A 17,781-nucleotide genomic window follows, 5' to 3' on the forward strand; every position below is an offset into this window, starting at 1 on the left:
AATTATGTGAAAATAAAGCAATTGTTGCCACAAATGTTGAAGAAATATCGATTTTTAATACGTAGTAGTAGTTGTAAACTTTTTGCTTAACGTTGATTGGTTGAATAGTTAGCTGAACCGTAGAAACGAACGAAAGACCGGTTTTTTCCTCCGCAACCCGTCACGTGATCCTAAGGACACTGCTCAACGCAAAGGGGAGATTGCCGCATAAGGAATTTTCCTTAGCATGTTCCTTACGATAGTTCTTTATCTAACGACAAGCGCAGAACAGGCATTATATAAGGAAAGTGGGATTGTTCACCCCCTGGTGAAAGCCCAAAATTCAAACATTGGTTTGGTCAACTGGGCCGGCTAGTTCGTGAACTGGCCGATTTTGGACTTTGGTAGTAGCATACCTATGACAAGAAAAGATTTTTAAACACACAACCTCTAAACGTTCTTTGATACATTAGATGAAATATTATTTTTTCAGGAGATATTAATATCTATCTTCCGAATCAGAAATGAAAAATGCAATGGATGAATATTTGTATTTTTTTCTTCTAATTTTGTGGGCAGGATTCTTCTTGACTTATTTCAACCTGACTAATCTGATTTAAAGAAAATTGCTAAATAATGAAAAAAGATGAGTCAAATTTAAGGGCCGTTTTGCAATATTGACAAATTAACTTTTGTTATTTGGTGAGAATTCACTATCTTTATTTACTCTCTAAATAGAATATTTCATCACAATTGGGCATAATGATGGTCGTTAACAGGAATGCCAGTCCATTGCTCGCTGGGCGAGACTGTTGGAAGCGGAATTCAACTCAAAGTTGGAAAATAAATTTTAACCGATTAAAAAAACTGGTCTTGGGAAAACAATCACAATACCCACACGATTGCATAGTGGTTGTCACTATGGTGCTACAAGATTGGACTGCAATGTCGCAAGATGTTTGAAACTCTACTGTAGCGCCAAGCGTGTGGTAACAAAGTTGTGATTACTTGTGAGGTCTGAAATTTTTCATTAAAGAAAAATTGTGATTTTTACATAACTTAAACAAAGAAAGGAGTTTGGAATTCCTAGAGAGATACTTCCATACATGAAGATAATCTCAATGGCATTTTACAGCTCAAACGCAGATCAACTTGGTATTTGTAGGCTTGGTAACAGATTTGCAGATATATTGATACTCTTCCCAACCTTGAGGTGCAAATGCAAGCCAATCTCCATGTTAAAAAGTCTCGCCACAGGCTTCTCTACAATGATACAATTATTCAATCATTACATTTCACTCATAGTTAGAATTGATGGCAGCACTACACATAACAAGCATTACACAGAAACAAACTTCACTTTAGATCAACAACATGTATGCTGACATTCCAACATGCACCAATTCGTTAGAAGTTCCGCACAGAAATATGGACAAGGTGCATGTGTGGTTTAGTAGTACATTGATACTCAGCTTACAAGTTTTTTGACTAAACGAAGATTTTTTTCGTTATTTTCTGCTTATCAGCCGAAGCGCCACTTTACTTAACTAACATCCAAATTGTAAGACTTTGTAACTTTTCCGTGATGGCAGACACCCTATATCTTCTGTACCATATTTTGTTTGTTCTTAGATAAATAGTATTCACAGACATGGTTTAAACCAGCGGTTCTCAACCAGTGCTCCATGTGCACTTCCCAGGGGCTCCGTGGCGACTCGAGGAAAATAAAATAAATCAGTAAATTTCATAGATAAAAAGAGGTCTACAGGGGTCCGCTGTAAAAATTTTATACAAGAAATGGCTCGTCATCTATTTCTATGCCTATTTTAGCCAGAACAATATCGTGGGTCCCATATTGATCTATATTTGAAACTAAAATTTTATGATATAAATCTATATCTTTGCTACTTGGGGAAGCTCCATTGATGTTTTTAAAATATTTATAAAGTAAAACTGTTAATCCTTTACACTTCATAAGCAAATCTCTAAATTATCAAGAAACTGTTCATTAATATACCTTCAAAGTATTTTAAAGCTGATTTCTTGTTTGATGAAGGAGTTCAAAACAATCAGAAAAGTCAAATGGAATGACTCTTAAAGAATTTTACCACTGAAAAATCTGCTGATAGAAAAGAGACATTCATTTTCAGAAATATTTTTTTTATCAAAGAAATACAATGGAATAGGTATTTAATATACAAAATATGGAATGTCAATCATGTACATAATAACTTGTTGAAAACATCAATTTTATCAATTAAAAAAAAATAACATTTATATATTTAAGTATCAAATAGTCATAAATGGAATATCTATAATTAAAATTTCTTTATCTGAGCTGCTTATAGCTTGAATTGTTCATCAGAAACCTATGAAATTTTGGGAAAGTATTGATGATAGGACTGAGAATGAAAATTGTTTTTTCGGGTTCGAAGACCGTCGTCCGTTTGAGTTAGTTCTCAACGTTTTTCCAACACTAGTGGTTGGCATCATCAGGGAGAATTGATAAACTGGATCAAAGTCAAGTTTTCCGGAGTCTCAGGTTGTATTTACGTACATGAGTGGCTTGACATACACTATTGTTTTGCGATCAGTTGATTGGTCAGTTGATTCTATGGCTGGCAGCGTATTGAAAACAGTGCTATGCTGGTAGAACCTGATTGGCCGAGAGATGGGAAGTTATCTAATTGGCTGTTGTCGTCATTCTGTTTCTGGATCTTGAAGGGGAAGTTTCATGTTCTTTTGAGTGCTGGTGTCCAGGATCTCAATTTCAAAGTTTCTTTTCTTCTATTATACCTGTTTTTGTGCTTGTATATTCTGTTTGGCCCATAATGGGCCACACAGAAAAGTCGGCTGTGGCAGAGCATGCACTTAACGACAACCACAGTATACAGTTGAGCAAAACACAGGTAATAGCTAATGTTGACCACTTCTTTCCACCAATCTATAGAGAGGCTATTGAAATATACAAGCACAAAAGCAGCTATAATAGAAGAGAAGAAACTTTGAAATTGAGCAGATCCTGGACACCAGCACTCAAAAAAACAAGAAACTTCCCCTTCAAGATCCAGCAACAGAATGACGACAAGAGCCAATTAGATAACTTCCCATCTCTCGGGCCAATCAAGTTCTACCAGCATAAGCACTGTTTTCAATACGCTGCCAGCCATAGAATCAACTGACCAATCGCAAAACAATAGTGTATGTCAAGCCACTCATGTGCGTAAATACAACCTGAGACTCCGGAAAACTTGACTTTGATCCCGTTTGTCAATTCTCCTGATGATGCCAACCACTAGTGTTGGGGAAACGTTGAGAACTAACTCAAACAGACGACGGTCTTTGACCTCGAAAAAACAATTTTCATCAAATGATGGCCGCGAAAACATCAACTATTCAGGACTGAGAACGTTTTTGATGTTTTTTTAAAGATAGAAAATCTCAGTAAAGTTTATGGCGTGGAATCACCATTTAAATAAAAGTTTCATTAAGAAAACTGGTTCTATGAAAAATACTTGCTGTCACAATCATTAGTGATGAAGAAATGAGAGTTACAGTTCTGCTGAAGATGCTTAGATAAACTGCATTAAAACTTGAACAGATTGGCCGCATGGTTGTAAAAATTAATATACGTATACAACTATTTACACAAAGAGATTCCCTTTAGTGGTGAATGTTGAGACAACTTTATTTTTGTATGTTTATATTTCTTCTTACAATTTCTTATCTTTTCAAAGTGACGTGTTCAATGTTCCATAGCTTTCTGATGAACAGTTATGTATGTAGGCAGCTAGAACAAGAAAACTATAATTATAGACACATTCTATATATGTAGTTTATCTCATAACACATATGCAGAGAGATGTGTATCCACACCTTATTCTATATATTCAAATGTTACTCCATGTTTTTCAAGCCTCTCTTGCAAGGTTGTATTCTTGAATGCAGCTCCTGGAGTGAGAACACCACCACTACAAGGAAATGTTTAAATCAAAATTTAAATTAGCTAATTTTGATATTAAATGTTATCAATACTAGTTTTAGTTGAAAAGTTCTGTATTAAAATATTAAAGCCTGTTTCATTTGACATCAAAATCATTTGTAAATATCACTGCTCTATGCAGATCAATAATATGATGCCCAGCCATTTGCCAATCCAAATAGCTCACAGCAGAATATATCTGAACAGTTTTTTGATGAATATGCCCTAGGTCTGTGACACTGAGCTACTACTAAACCACACATGCACCTCATCCATATTCCTCTGTGGAACCTCTAACGAATTGGTACATGCGGGAATGTGCATGTACATGTAGTGAAACGTGACATGAAGTTTGTTTCTGTGTAATGCTTGTTATGTGTAGTGCTGCCATCTGCCACCATTTTTTCCAACTATGAGTGAAGTGTAATGATTGAATAATTTATCATTGTAGGCCTGTTGCTCTCTGTGGCGAGACTTTAATGGGGAGATCGGCTCGCATTTGTGACACTCAACTGATAGCTGTTAGCCAACATGTACATTGAGACGAGAGCATGCAAATACTCACACATAATAAAATGGAAGCATGGCATGTGTGATAGTAAACATTAATTGGCCGTATTCATGCAGAAAAAAAACAATTAAAAAAACTGAAGTCATGTCAAAAGTTAGATAGAGTAGGCTATCAGAAGTGAACCCGCTAAAAAGGAAAAAAAATACAAGGATAGACAATATCATTTCTGACAGGGCGAATCAAATGTTACAGTAGAAAAAGAAATTTTCCTTAAGGTGGTCTGATTCCCCCAGTCTCCCCGAATATTTCTCAGAATATATGCTTTGAAAAAGTGCATTTTAACACCTATAAAGCTTCAATAATTTATTCGAAGTGTAATTTTAGAGCTTACAGCACCAAAAAAAAAGTTGGGGGAAAAAGATATTTGATGCTTTTGCTGAGCAGGTAGAAAAATCATTATAATACACTGGTTGAAAACAATCTTTCATCAAACTTATAAACGTAAGCAGTAGGACTAGGTGATGTATCGATTTATAATATATCACTGTTGTAAAGCTCACATCAATATCCCGATTTCGAACAGAGAGATGTATCATTAATTCCGATGTCTAATATCAGCGGAATTGGACGTAACAACATCGCAGTTGAAATGAAGATGCTGATATAACAAGTGCACTTGCGCGATGTTGTTTCATTGATATCACTGACGATGCTAATATACAGCATTTTTTGTGGGTGGGAGAGGAAACATGAGGAATAAAAAAAACATACGATAAAAATTTAATATTTAATGGGTATGATTAGATTTGGGGAAAAAATATTCATTTTATTTATTATTATTTTGAACTCTGCCTCACACAAATTGGAATGTGTACATTTTTAGATTTCTTGCACAATTTTTCAACGCATACATACATCAGCATGACCGGATCTAGAGCTTGCTTTCGGGGTGGGGGGAACAATTTAAAAACTTTGAATAAGGTAACCATACATCCCACATTTTCTGGGACAGTCCCGGTTTTTTTGTTTTTTTCTTCATCACGACTTTTTATTAAGTCTTTCCCGTTTTTCAGTCGAAGTTCTCTTCAATTTGTTATTTAACCAAAAATGTTCATATAGGTAATTTTCAACAGATTGATTGAATGCAATCTTATCATATAGAAGTTCAGAAAGTTTCAAGTGCATTTTGCTCTGGGGAGGTTTATACCCCCCATAGATCTGCACCTTCCCGTGAGTTTGTTGAAACAGTTACACTGTAGTAGATTCCAAAACAGTGTGTCACGGAACAGGTAGTAGTGATGGATTAATGCAATTTAGTGGGTGGGTGCGGTTGGTTGAAAGATACAAAAAACAGGAAAGGGGTGGTATGGGATATCTCCTAGAGAATTTTAAACTTTTTTTTTGGGGGGGGGGGTAGTTTGCACAATCTTTTAATCCATCCATGGCTGGAAGGTAAAGGCAGTAATGCATACAGGATTTGCTCAGGGGGTGGGGGGTTCATATTTTTATTTTCTTCCAGAGGGTTTTTCCCATTTATTTAAAAAAAAAACCCCACTGCAATGCAATCATGGCCTACCTCTTTGCTCCCACATACGCCAGTGATAGGGTCGAGAGATATTTCAAATTAAATTATATTGAAGATAATAGCAAAACTTTGATTTTTAAACAGTATGCCACAGCATCTTGGGGTGCTGTGCTATTTGTGCTGCAAATATTCTGTAGTTTTATAAAATAATGTAGTGGACTGTGATTACGAAACAGTGAGTAAGCATCTTTAGGGGGTTTGAAACCCCCTTGTTTTTTGTTCTGCTGAGCAACCAAGATTGAAAATTTGGTACTCAATCCAAGTGGGATACTCGGTCAGTGTGATATTCTTATCCTCTGAAGACGACACCCATCGCATGTCGAGTTGTAGGAGCTTTGATATGAAGAAAACAGGGATGGGGTCAGGTTGCTACATGGCCGACAAGGGCATATGCAGGTTGGGATTGCATTGAATATTCATGAATTATACTGACCTTGGAAAATTGCTTCAGGAGGTTGGGGGGGGGGGGGTCATATGGCTTGAACATTCTAGGTTCCAGTGCCAATAAGGTGTTGTATTTAATGAGCTTTCAATTCCCCGGGCAAAGCTGAACATTCATCACTAATGCCAAGCTTTACACTTTAAGCTAAAATTCAGAATTTTTTACATATTATTCAGCCGTTATAAGTTGGAATGGAACTGTCTAACGTGTTTTTGATAACAAATTTTGATAATTGTTTTAATGTATGGTGCATTCCATAGATCCCTTGATAGTCTTTCAGCCGTAATTGTGACTCTGGTCAACTGAAAGAAACTGACCAAGAACTGAAGGGAGCGTTGCTTTTTTTCACTTTACATTTGCCTCTACTATAAGGTCACTTCAAAAGTAGCACCACACATACATGGATCATAGCAGTTACTACTGCCCAAATAGGGCATCATGAACCCAGTATAGAAATGTTTGTAAACAAGGGAAGAGAATACACCTTTTGACCTCCTACAGTTTTGCAGGTTAATATAACTTATGAGTAAAAAATAAGTCACATTCAACTTCCTGATCACTAAATAAATTATGTCAAGATATTGTTATCGATTGGAGATTATTATCATCAATGTGTATTTCAAAGTCTGCTTCATAGTTTGCAAAACAAATTGATAATTAGAGCCTAGAAGTTTAGGCACTAAAAATGGTTGAAATAGGCAGGCACTAAAAAAGGCATTTATCATTTTTGGAATGAAGAAAAAATATTTAAAAGCAAAGGTATTAAGGGTCCAAAATTTAGATGAAAAATCAGTTTCATTTAATCTGTCTATTGTTTTAATTATAGTTTATAATAACTGCATTATTATTATTATCGAAGTTAAATTGATTTCAAGTCCAAAATAAAATGTTACTAGACCCTCAGGATTAGGCCAATATTCCAGGGCTACCATTACCAGACACAAAGATGGTAGAGAAAATGATCCGTGGGGCTCCCTCGAGTTGGAGATAATTCTAATTTATTTGTTGCATTATTTGGAATAATTATTATTTCTACAGTCGAAACATGACTATCTTGTTCTATTTTTGTAAAAAGAAAAAAAAAAAAGATTTTTTCCATATTACCACGTATGCAGGACCCCTTCAAGTGCAAGGCCCTGTGTGGCCGCATGTGTCACACACCCCTGAAGGTGACTCTTGTCAATTTAATCGAATACTAAATATGTATGTTTAATAAATAACAGTGATTGTTTGCAATGCATTTATGGTGCAAAAAATAAAATCAAAACATGAGCCCCAGAGCCCTGTCTGCTCCTACCCCACCTTGTGTGAGCCATGATATAAATTCAAGACCTCTTGGGACAATCATCGGTCAGCTATACACATACAACACAGTCCAATGCCTGAGCGAGACATATCATGTAAAGCCTGTGAGGAAACAAATTTATAATTTTCCTCTGCTTTTCTAACACGGGCTACGTTCATCTGAAACAAAATCATTCATGTCTAGCACCATCCAGTTCAAGAAAAGTTAATGCATGCCAACACCAATCTTTTGGTTGCATCTAAATGGGGCTGGAAGGGGGCTTTCTGATGACAATTAATATTGAGTGTTGAAAAATTTTAAAAAGAGCAATTCGTTATATAGAAGTCTTCAATGCCCAAAACATCCATCCAAGTTTTACAGATTATGTCCTCTGAAATTCACTAATAAACTTAAAACTATGTTGAAATAAGCATTTATGGCATGAAAATTTCAAAAAAAGGCATTTTTACAAAAAAATTTTGAAAATAGGCAAAAAAACAAATTTATGGCATTTTGCCTGAACTTCTGGGCTCTATTGATAATAATTAGGGCTTGAATTTCTATGACTTAAAAGTCTGGAAAATATGCAAGCATTTATGACCTAAAAATGCAAAATATGACCTTAAAATGCAAAATATGACCTTAAAATTCAAAAATATGACCTTATAATTTTTGTATTATTTCATGTTTCCTTTTTCAGTTATTGCTTTTATCATACTAAGTTACAAAAATAAACAAAAAAAATTTATCCATTTACCTTTCAAATTCTCTCACCAAATTCAAATGAAAACCATGCTTACCTAATGAACACGCTGTTCTTTAGTACATTCTAGAATTGCACTGAATTTTATAAGATGCAGTTTAAAATGTTTGAACGATATTTCGAAAAGACTTGTCATAAAGCAGACTCTAGTTTCTTTAATCTCGTTCATTGTTTCAACAAACTACACTGCAATGTTGGTGCACATTGAATCATTTTAGTGCTGGAATTTTCAACATATTTAACAAAATAAAACACAGTGGTACCATCTGCCCTTCTTTTAAACCGAGCACAACTCCAGTTTACCGTCATTGGGCAATTTACTGTCATTTTATATGCTTTCAAATATGTGAGTTGTGCCGAAATTGTGCATATGTTCTATAAGACTACCCAACTGATACTCATGGCCCCCACATGGGGGGGGGGGGGGCTGACAGGGCTCCAGCCCTGGGGCCCGGGAGTCAGGGGGGCTCGTGGAAAGGTCTTTTTGATTTTTTTTCTTTCAGATATGTCCCATAGGAAAATAAACAAGACTCTTTAATATCAATCATATCAATTTATGTGTGTACTCCTATGGACGGATAAATTCTTTTTACAGTACTTTCTATTCTCATTGAAATTTTTTTTAACTATACACATGTACAAGTAAACGAAAAAAAAAACGGAAACGAAGAAAAGAACATTGCACAGGGGTACAACCCCCCTCCCCTCGGGTGGCAGTCGTTCTCCTAGGACGGAAGGACATTGTGATGGTCATGGCTACTGACATCAAGGACACCAGCATTTTGTGTGTCCTCAGGGCTATCACGTGACCCTTGTTGTTTCAGTTCGTAGAAGGCCATAATGTCCGGATAGAATGAAAATTGGCGTAAACAGACATCGTATTCCACAGTGAAATTGCTTTTGGGTGCCGATAAAGCACATGAAACCCCCCTCCCCAACATCCTGGAACAGGGGCCCCGTAGGCTGTGCTCTTCAGTGGACCCCCTCTATAAAGTGAACTAATAGTGGGAAAAAAAGACAAAAATGGTCCAGGCCCCAGGCCTGAAGCTCCGCCAGCCCCACTCTCATGGGCGGGTTATGATACTGAGACAGCTTTGTTGCAAGCTTTTGTACAAAATACAGTGGATCCCGCATATAATGTTTTCCTCCTTAGTGCGACTTCTTTTGCGACTCTCTGGTGCCAACTCTTATTACTGATACTCATCGAGATTTCTCATTTAAAGCGTTTTCCCGCAAAAAGTATTGTACGGAATGGCTGTAATGACGTGTATACTGAATCACGTGATCCCCTCCCTCTCCCAGTCCGAACAAATCAAGGGGTTTTTTTTCCTTACTTCTGAAAAAAAAAAAGCTACATTCCGCATCAGCCTTTTTTATTCGCTGTACTGTCTTGAGGACACATCTCCCGTCAAAACTTCTATTCACAGATGACATTCTTGGATCGGTTTAACAGAAAAATATTTACGGTTCGCGTCTGCAAAAATACAGTTGTTCGAAATCTTTTAGTAAAATAGTTGAACGAGTTTGCGTACATAAAGGATTAATTTTTTCCCCACGTGGATGAATCCTACGGTTCTAGCCCAAAAGAACGGTAAGCGAAACTAAAAATTTGAATTTTTGTTAACATTTTTATTTTGAGCACATTAAGAGTTAACTATAATAAATCTATGTCCGAAGAGTTTGGCCCTGCCTCGAGGCCAGTTGCGATGTTTGTTGAATTGTGTTTCATAAAGTTTAAAAATGCTTATTTTCAATAGGGCATATCTACAAATGACAGAGTAACCTCGTTCATACGTCACTCAGTTATACGGCTTTCATGTTTATACGACGTTTAACTTTGGTAGCAATTGGTAACAATACATTTTAAACAACAATATAACAAATAAATTTTAATGTTGAAATATTTCATTCATTTATTTAACGTAAAACCTCAATTATTCGACGTTTTCACTTCGACTAAAACTCGGAAACTTTTGAAAAAAGAAAAACGTAATTTATATCCATCAAATGCGCACAAAATTTTTGCATGCAGTGAAAAACCGTTGCTGCAACAGTTCTTGCATATTGTCACCACAAAAGACATAAATTTTAGGATGATTGCTGACGTATACGAAAATTGCCAGTGAGATGACTGATGACTAGAGCTCGGATTATATGCAAATACATGTGCGCATATGCATTTGCATATTTTGGCCTTTTTTAGCAGTAATGCATATAAATGCATAAAATCGAAGAATTTTCAGTATAAGTGCATATTTTTGAAGGTTTGTTTAAGCTCACTCAATTTTTTTAAATCAATTTTTTGGGGTTTTTTTCCCCCCCGAAGGTGAAATTTATGAAGTATTTTACGAATAATATTAACCGTCTTATTGTAAAGGCTATTTCTAGAGATATGTCAAAGTGTTAAATTTTTTTAGAAATAGTGTCGAAATTCTTTGGTTAATGCTATTTTCGTTATTGAGCAGCTACAACAAACTGAAAATTTAAAAAAATGCTTGAGTAAAAATATGAAGATATTTGCATATGCGATATATGTAGCTATATGAGGGGGTATTTTTTGTAAGTAAATACATATGCACTAAGAAATAGAAAAGATGCATTTTACAAACACATCAGCTTATTTTTTGCATAATTTTCTAATTTTTTTAATACACATTTCGGAATTTTTGACTTTTCAAGATTTCTAATGCATATTTGGGGTGTTTGATGCACATTTTGGTATTTTAAGTGCACATTTTGTACTTTAAGTACAAATTTTTGCATTTTTAAATGTGTGTGTGCATATTTTTTGCATTTTCAAGTGTAAATTTTTCACATTTTAAGTGCATATTTTTGCATTTTTAAGTGCCTATTTGCATATTTTTAGAGCATATTTTGCCACTTTTTTAGTGCATATAATCCGGGCTCTACTGATGACCATTTAGAGTGGACACTTAGGTGATTTGTTTATTGCCTCTTTCTGAGTATACGCAGATGTGGAGAGTTCCGAAGAAATGGGTTTCAATTGTTTTGACGGCCATATGACCTTTCAGAATTTTTTCTCTCCCTATGTTTTCAACGTTATCCCGAGAAGGTGAGAAAGTTTACTGTAAGCATTTGGGGGGTACAGGTCTGCCGAAAATAGACAGATACGGTACATATGCACAGTAAGTTCTTTCGATAATTTCCTGTAGAACTTTCTTTCGATGTGGTGCTTTGCTTGCTGACGGGGCCGTCTTAAGAGCATCATGGGCCCCGGGCCAATTGATTTTTCTGAGTCCCAACCTGGAGAATTCTCGAAAATTTCAATTAGTTCCCATTTTTGTGAGGAACCTCTTCTTTTGATGCCTCCGGGCCGTGCTCGGGTGGGGCCATGCGTTCTGACGGCACTGCTTGCTGATTGTGTCAAATCCGTCGTTCGTAATGCCGGAAAAACAAAAAATGCTCTCTCTCTAAAAAAACCGGAAATTTTGGAAGAATTCAACAAGAATTTTAAATTGATAACGAAAGTTCATCTTGCAAACCAGTTGAATATGTTCGTTTCAACTTTTTGAAACGATTATAAAGAAGAGAAACAAAACCAAAGAGCAAGCTCCTGATTGAAAATCATCTACTGCCAAAAAAAAGTCCAAGATGGGGAAATTTTTGCAAGTCGAGAAGATTTTGTTGCAATTTTGTACCCAATGTCGTGCCCCAAAGGTAATATGTTGTGCTAAATTTTAATTCTTTAAATGATATGAAATGTGATTTAATTTCCTCTCAAGTATGAAATTATATTTTTAGAACAGAATTGGAATGCAATTAAACACATATAATTTTATAACATTTTATATGTATGAGGGGGGATAATTTTTTAAAAAGGCTGTTATATTTACTTCGACTTATACATAAAACGTTTTATAAAACGTTTTGACTCGGCCTCTTGAACGTCGTATAAACAACTGTAACAGAATTGTCAAGTTGCTCAGTTGAATAGATGAAGTGAACATAAATATTTGAATTATTTCAGTTCAATTTTTCAGGCTGGTGCTTCAACCAAGGCCAATGAAAATAGTTTTCAGTATTATTACTTTTATTAACTCTTTAATTCACTAAATTCATTTATTCTTTTTGCACGCCTGTAAGGAATCGCCTGGAATAACGGAATCGCTTCGTTTTATCAAAAAAATCATTGCATTGAATAACTTCACGTTAGAGCAGGGCGTCTCAAACTTTTTCCACCTGAGGCGCCCTTTTCCCCTATTTAATGCTTATCCGCGAGCTCCACCGGCTTTCCAGAACTGTTTAACAAAGAATATTTTCGAAAACCTCACACCCTGACAAAGGTTGGAGGTGCACAGTTTGAGAACCCGTGCGTTATAGGAATAATCTTTGATGTTCTAAATTAAAGTTAAACGTTTGGATAGAAATTTTGTTTTGTGTAAAACACGTTTCGAACAGGTTCGTCATGTAGAGACTCTACAGTAGTTTCATTTGGTGTAGTATGAGTATAGTTGCTTCCTTGATGAACAACGAAACTATAGAGATGTGGTGGATATCTTATCTGAGAGAAACTAAGGACAAATTCGATACTGTGCATATATATATATATATATATATAATTGATTTTCTGTCTGTGTGTTCTCTATACAAATCCACAATTTTAGATCGATCGTCGCCAAAGTTTGGATATATACCAAACAGGGACCGGATTGAACGATAGGCTACTTTAAAAGTTCGTCAGAGAAGGGCAGATGCCCGAAATGGACGAAAAACCGTCGGGCAACAATGGTTTCTGGGCCTCAACAATCACTTTCGGAATGTTTACTTTGGTTACCGTGGTTCCCTAGTAATGCGCTTTACACGTGCATATGCCTTTACAATGGTTTGTCACTTCTTTAATCCTGCGAGTATTATATATGTGGTGAGATTCGATTTGTATTTTATCTCACAGATGGCGGCACTTGTAAAGCCGACGCCATTGGATTGTCACGCGGGAAATCGCAAAAGAAGCGTTCGAACCATCAAGAGCTTAACATGTTGCTCCGTAGATTTTTTTATTTCGTCTTATGTTTCGTGTTGTAAATAAATAATTATTTAAAGAAATTAATCAATTATCCTGAATCCAACATTTTATTCAAATCACGCAACCTAACAACCCAAAGTATGGTGACCGCGGACTTCAAACAAGTTCCAGTTTCTTCACTGCAGCACGAGGCAATCTACTGGCGTTTCCCATGAGTGAACTTTCGCTTTCCGGAACTTGACATCACTTTTCCTGGATTTTCATCATGGAAGTAAGTGCCGTTCAGGTACCACTTTTTAACCACCATGATCCAGCGCTGTGGTTTATCATGTGTGAAAGCACTTTCGCTCTCGCTGTTCCGAAACCGATAACCGAATCTGTCACAAAGTACAACTATGTTGTCGCGAATCTGCCTCCGGAAAGTGCGGCTCTTGTCAGAGACATTCTCGTTAATCCGCCGGCCACGGATCCGTATGAAAGGCTGAAATCGGAACTGATTAAACGGTCGAGCGAGTCGTCGTCCACTCAACTTCGAAAGCTCTTAACATGCGGGTCATTGGGAGATCGGAAACCATCCGACATTCTCCGCGAATTGCGACGACGAGCGGAATCGCATTCTGTCTCCGAAGAATTGCTGATGGAGCTTTTTCTCCAACACCTACCGGCATCAACTCAGTCCATTCTCGCTGCTGTCACTCCACTCGTTCTCGAGAAAGCTGCTCAACTCGCCGACAAAATTCACGAAGTCAACCCTCAGCATGTTGACGCAGTTGAGAAACCGCAACAGCCGGATTCCGTCGCGCAACTTCGGGACGAAGTGGCTCAGTTACGCCGCGAGTTGAAAAACGTCCTGCGTTCGCGTAGCAACTCTCGCCAACGTACCTCACGTGCGCGCAGTCCGCATCCACGATCGGAAAACTGCTGGTATCACAACAAATTCGGCAACAACGCCAAAAAGTGCGTGTCGCCGTGCAAGTTTCAAAAAAACGGGGCGGGCGAGGAGTAATCGCGACATGCTCCTTGCCACAGGCATCTCGTCGCCTTTTTGCCATGGACAGAAATTCCAAAATTCGATTCCTGATTGACACTGGATCCGATGTTTCCATCCTTCCAGCATCACCATCACAACGACGCCGTGACGCCACTATGAAGCTCTCTGCTGCTAATGCTTCATCCATTAGTGTTTATGGTCAAAAGAGGGTGACATTAGATTTCAATCTCCGTCGTAATTTCACTTGGACTTTCCTACTGGCTAATGTTTCCACACCCATCATTGGGGCAGACTTTCTGTTCAACTTTGATCTTGTTCCGGATCTCCGACGACGATGTTTACTGGATAGGATAACAAAACTCAATGCTGACTGTGATCTTCACATTGCAGAAGTTCACTCAATCAAACTCATCGAAGGTGACACCATCTACCACAGCCTTCTCAGCAAGTTTCCCGACATCATCAAACCACTACAACCAGGACAACCTGTGAAACACTCTGTCGTGCATCATATCGAGACTGTTGGTCCACCTGTGCATGCCAAACCAAGACGTCTAGCTCCTGATCGATTGAAAATCGTGAAGCAAGAATTTCAGCAGATGCTTGACCTCGGCCATTTACGACCATCTAACAGCTGCTATGCATCACCTCTGCACTTGGTCCCGAAAAAGGACAGTGATGAATGGCGTCCAGTTGGTGATTACCGAGCTTTAAATGCACAGACTGTGAAAGACCGGTACAGTGTTCCAAATGTTCTGGACTTTACATCTGAATTGCATGGTAGTAAAATCTTTTCCCACATAGATCTCATCAGGGCCTATCATCAGATTCCTATACTTCCTGAAGATGTCCATAAAAGTGCTATTATCACACCATTTGGGTTGTTCGAGAGCACTCGAATGCAATTTGGCCTTTGCAACGCTGCAGCCACATTCCAAAGGTTTATTGACGAGGTCACTCGTGGACTTCCATTTGTATATGCCTTTGTTGATGACATACTGGTAGCCTCGAAATCACCAGAAGAGCACATCAAACATCAAGCATCGAGCCTTTAACAGATCGTGTTGATTGCATCCTGAACTTTCCTAAGCCAAACACCATCACTCAATTACGACGTTTTCTTGGTCTCTTCAAGTTTTATTGCCGTTTTGTGCCCAGAGCTGCACACATCTTAACACCTCTACACAAGTTTTTGGAGGGAATAAAAAACAAAAAGAAATCCAAAAGAGCTACTCAAACCAAGCCAGCTGATATCCTTCAGTGGACTGATCCAGCCGAGCAAGCATTCATCGATGCAAAGCAAGCTTTAGCGGGTGCAACATTACTTCACCATCCAATTCCTGGTGCCAAGCTAAGTCTTTGGGTTGACGCCAGTGATTTAGCAGTCGGTGGTTCGCTAATGCAATCAAATGGAAAAGGATGGGAACCCATTGCATTCCTGTCCATGAAACTGACAAAGAGTCAACAGAAGTTTTCCACTTACGACCGAGAACTGTTAGCAATGTACACTGCTGTCAAAAGATTCCGGCACATGCTAGACGGCCGTGAGTTCATAATTTTCACCGATCAGAAACCTCTTGTCTTCGCCTTCAAGCAAAATCCTGATAAATGCAGCCCACGTCAATGGCGACACCTTGACTTCATCTCGCAATTCAGCACTGATGTTCGTCATACTAAAGGTGCAGATAATGTGGTAGCTGACACTCTTTCAAGAATAGAAATCAACTCGATTTCCAAATCACCATTCCTGGATTTTGACCTTTTTGCAACTGCTCAACGAGAGGATCCTGAATTAAAACAGTTACAGCAAGACAACTCTAGTTCACTGACTTTCAAGTCAATGCCAAGTCCATTTACCGCAACAGAACTCGTGTGTGATGTGTCTACAGGCTCACCAAGACCATTTGTTCCAGCGAGCTTCCGCAAGACTATTTTTCATCATTTCCACAATCTTGCTCATGCAGGTGTAACATCATCTACTCAGCTAATATCTGCAAGATACGTTTGGCCTAACATGAGAAGGAACATCAAAGATTGGGTAAAGTGTTGCAATGAGTGCCAACGCTCAAAGGTTCATAAGCATACCAGAACACCTTTAGGCACCTTTGCAACACCCGATGCAAGATTTTCTCATATTCATATCGATCTGGTTGGACCTCTGCCTCCTTCAGAAGGAAAGACATACTGCTTAACAGTAATTGATAGCTACACCAGATGGCCGGAAGTCATACCTGTAGCAGACATCACAGCAGACACAGTTTGTCGTGCCTTGTTCGATGGTTGGATTTGCCGTTATGGATGTCCATCAACCATAACAACCGATCAAGGACGGCAGTTCGAATCATCGCTCTTCAGAGAACTGATCAACCTGTTTGGCACTAGCAGGATTCGTACCACTGCTTACCATCCACAGGCCAATGGCATGGTCGAACGGTTCCACCGTGTCTTAAAGAGCTCATTGAAGGCACATGAGAATCCAAAGTGGACCGTCACATTGCCAGCCATCTTACTTGGTCTCAGGGCAGCCGTCAAGCCAGATATCAAAGCCTCTAGTGCCGAGTTAGTTTTTGGTACATCTTTGAGATTACCTGCAGATCTCTGCACGGATACACCCGGTCAGCTCTCATCAACATACACATACGTACAACAGCTCAGAGAGCGTATGAATAGCATCAAACCATGCAAAACATCAGCTCATGGTCAATCCAAAATTTATGTGCATCCTCAACTGCAAACTTGCTCACATGTGTTTCTTCGAATTGACAAGATCACACCACCTTTGACACAACCATATACTGGACCCCATGAAGTGATTTCTCGTAATGAAAAAAATATCACTTTAAATGTAAATGGGAGAAAGACCTGTGTTTCACTTGACAGAGTGAAGCCCGCATTTATCTTTAACGATGTCTGTGTGGAACTTGACAAAAACAAGCTCGAAGAAAAGAAAAATGACACTGTGCCAGTACAACCATATGTCACTAGGTCTGGCAGAAAAGTCAAATTCAGTCCTAGGCTGATAACCGAAATTAATTTTGTTTCGAATTGTGCATCATATAATTCTACATTTCATTGATTTTTTTTTGCATCTTGTATCACATTTTCATTCTGCATCTCATTTATCGTTCTCTCACCATGTTCCTTCACTGGGGGGAAACTCATGTGGTGAGATTCGATTTGTATTTTATCTCACAGATGGCGGCACTTGTAAAGCCGACGCCATTGGATTGTCACGCGGGAAATCGCAAAAGAAGCGTTC

The 17,781-nt window shown here is 38.0% G+C and overlaps 1 protein-coding gene across 1 annotated transcript in view; it reads right to left on the reverse strand.

Moving 5' to 3' along the window:
* Positions 1-2,099: 2,099 nt before the first annotated feature.
* Positions 2,100-17,781, reverse strand: part of LOC149074475 (saccharopine dehydrogenase-like oxidoreductase) — an 82,973-nt gene continuing 67,291 nt past the window's right edge. The window contains exon 12 of the mRNA XM_089246962.1: positions 2,100-3,950. Within this exon, the coding sequence (XP_089103088.1) occupies positions 3,857-3,950 (94 nt within the window). The 3' untranslated portion in view covers positions 2,100-3,856. The remainder of the gene's footprint in view (positions 3,951-17,781) is intronic.

This window comes from Pholcus phalangioides, unplaced genomic scaffold, assembly GCF_987345545.1.
Source record: "Pholcus phalangioides strain wild (caught in Gottingen) unplaced genomic scaffold, Ppha-v1.0 ptg000017l_1, whole genome shotgun sequence".
Taxonomy (NCBI): Eukaryota; Metazoa; Arthropoda; class Arachnida; order Araneae; family Pholcidae; genus Pholcus; species Pholcus phalangioides.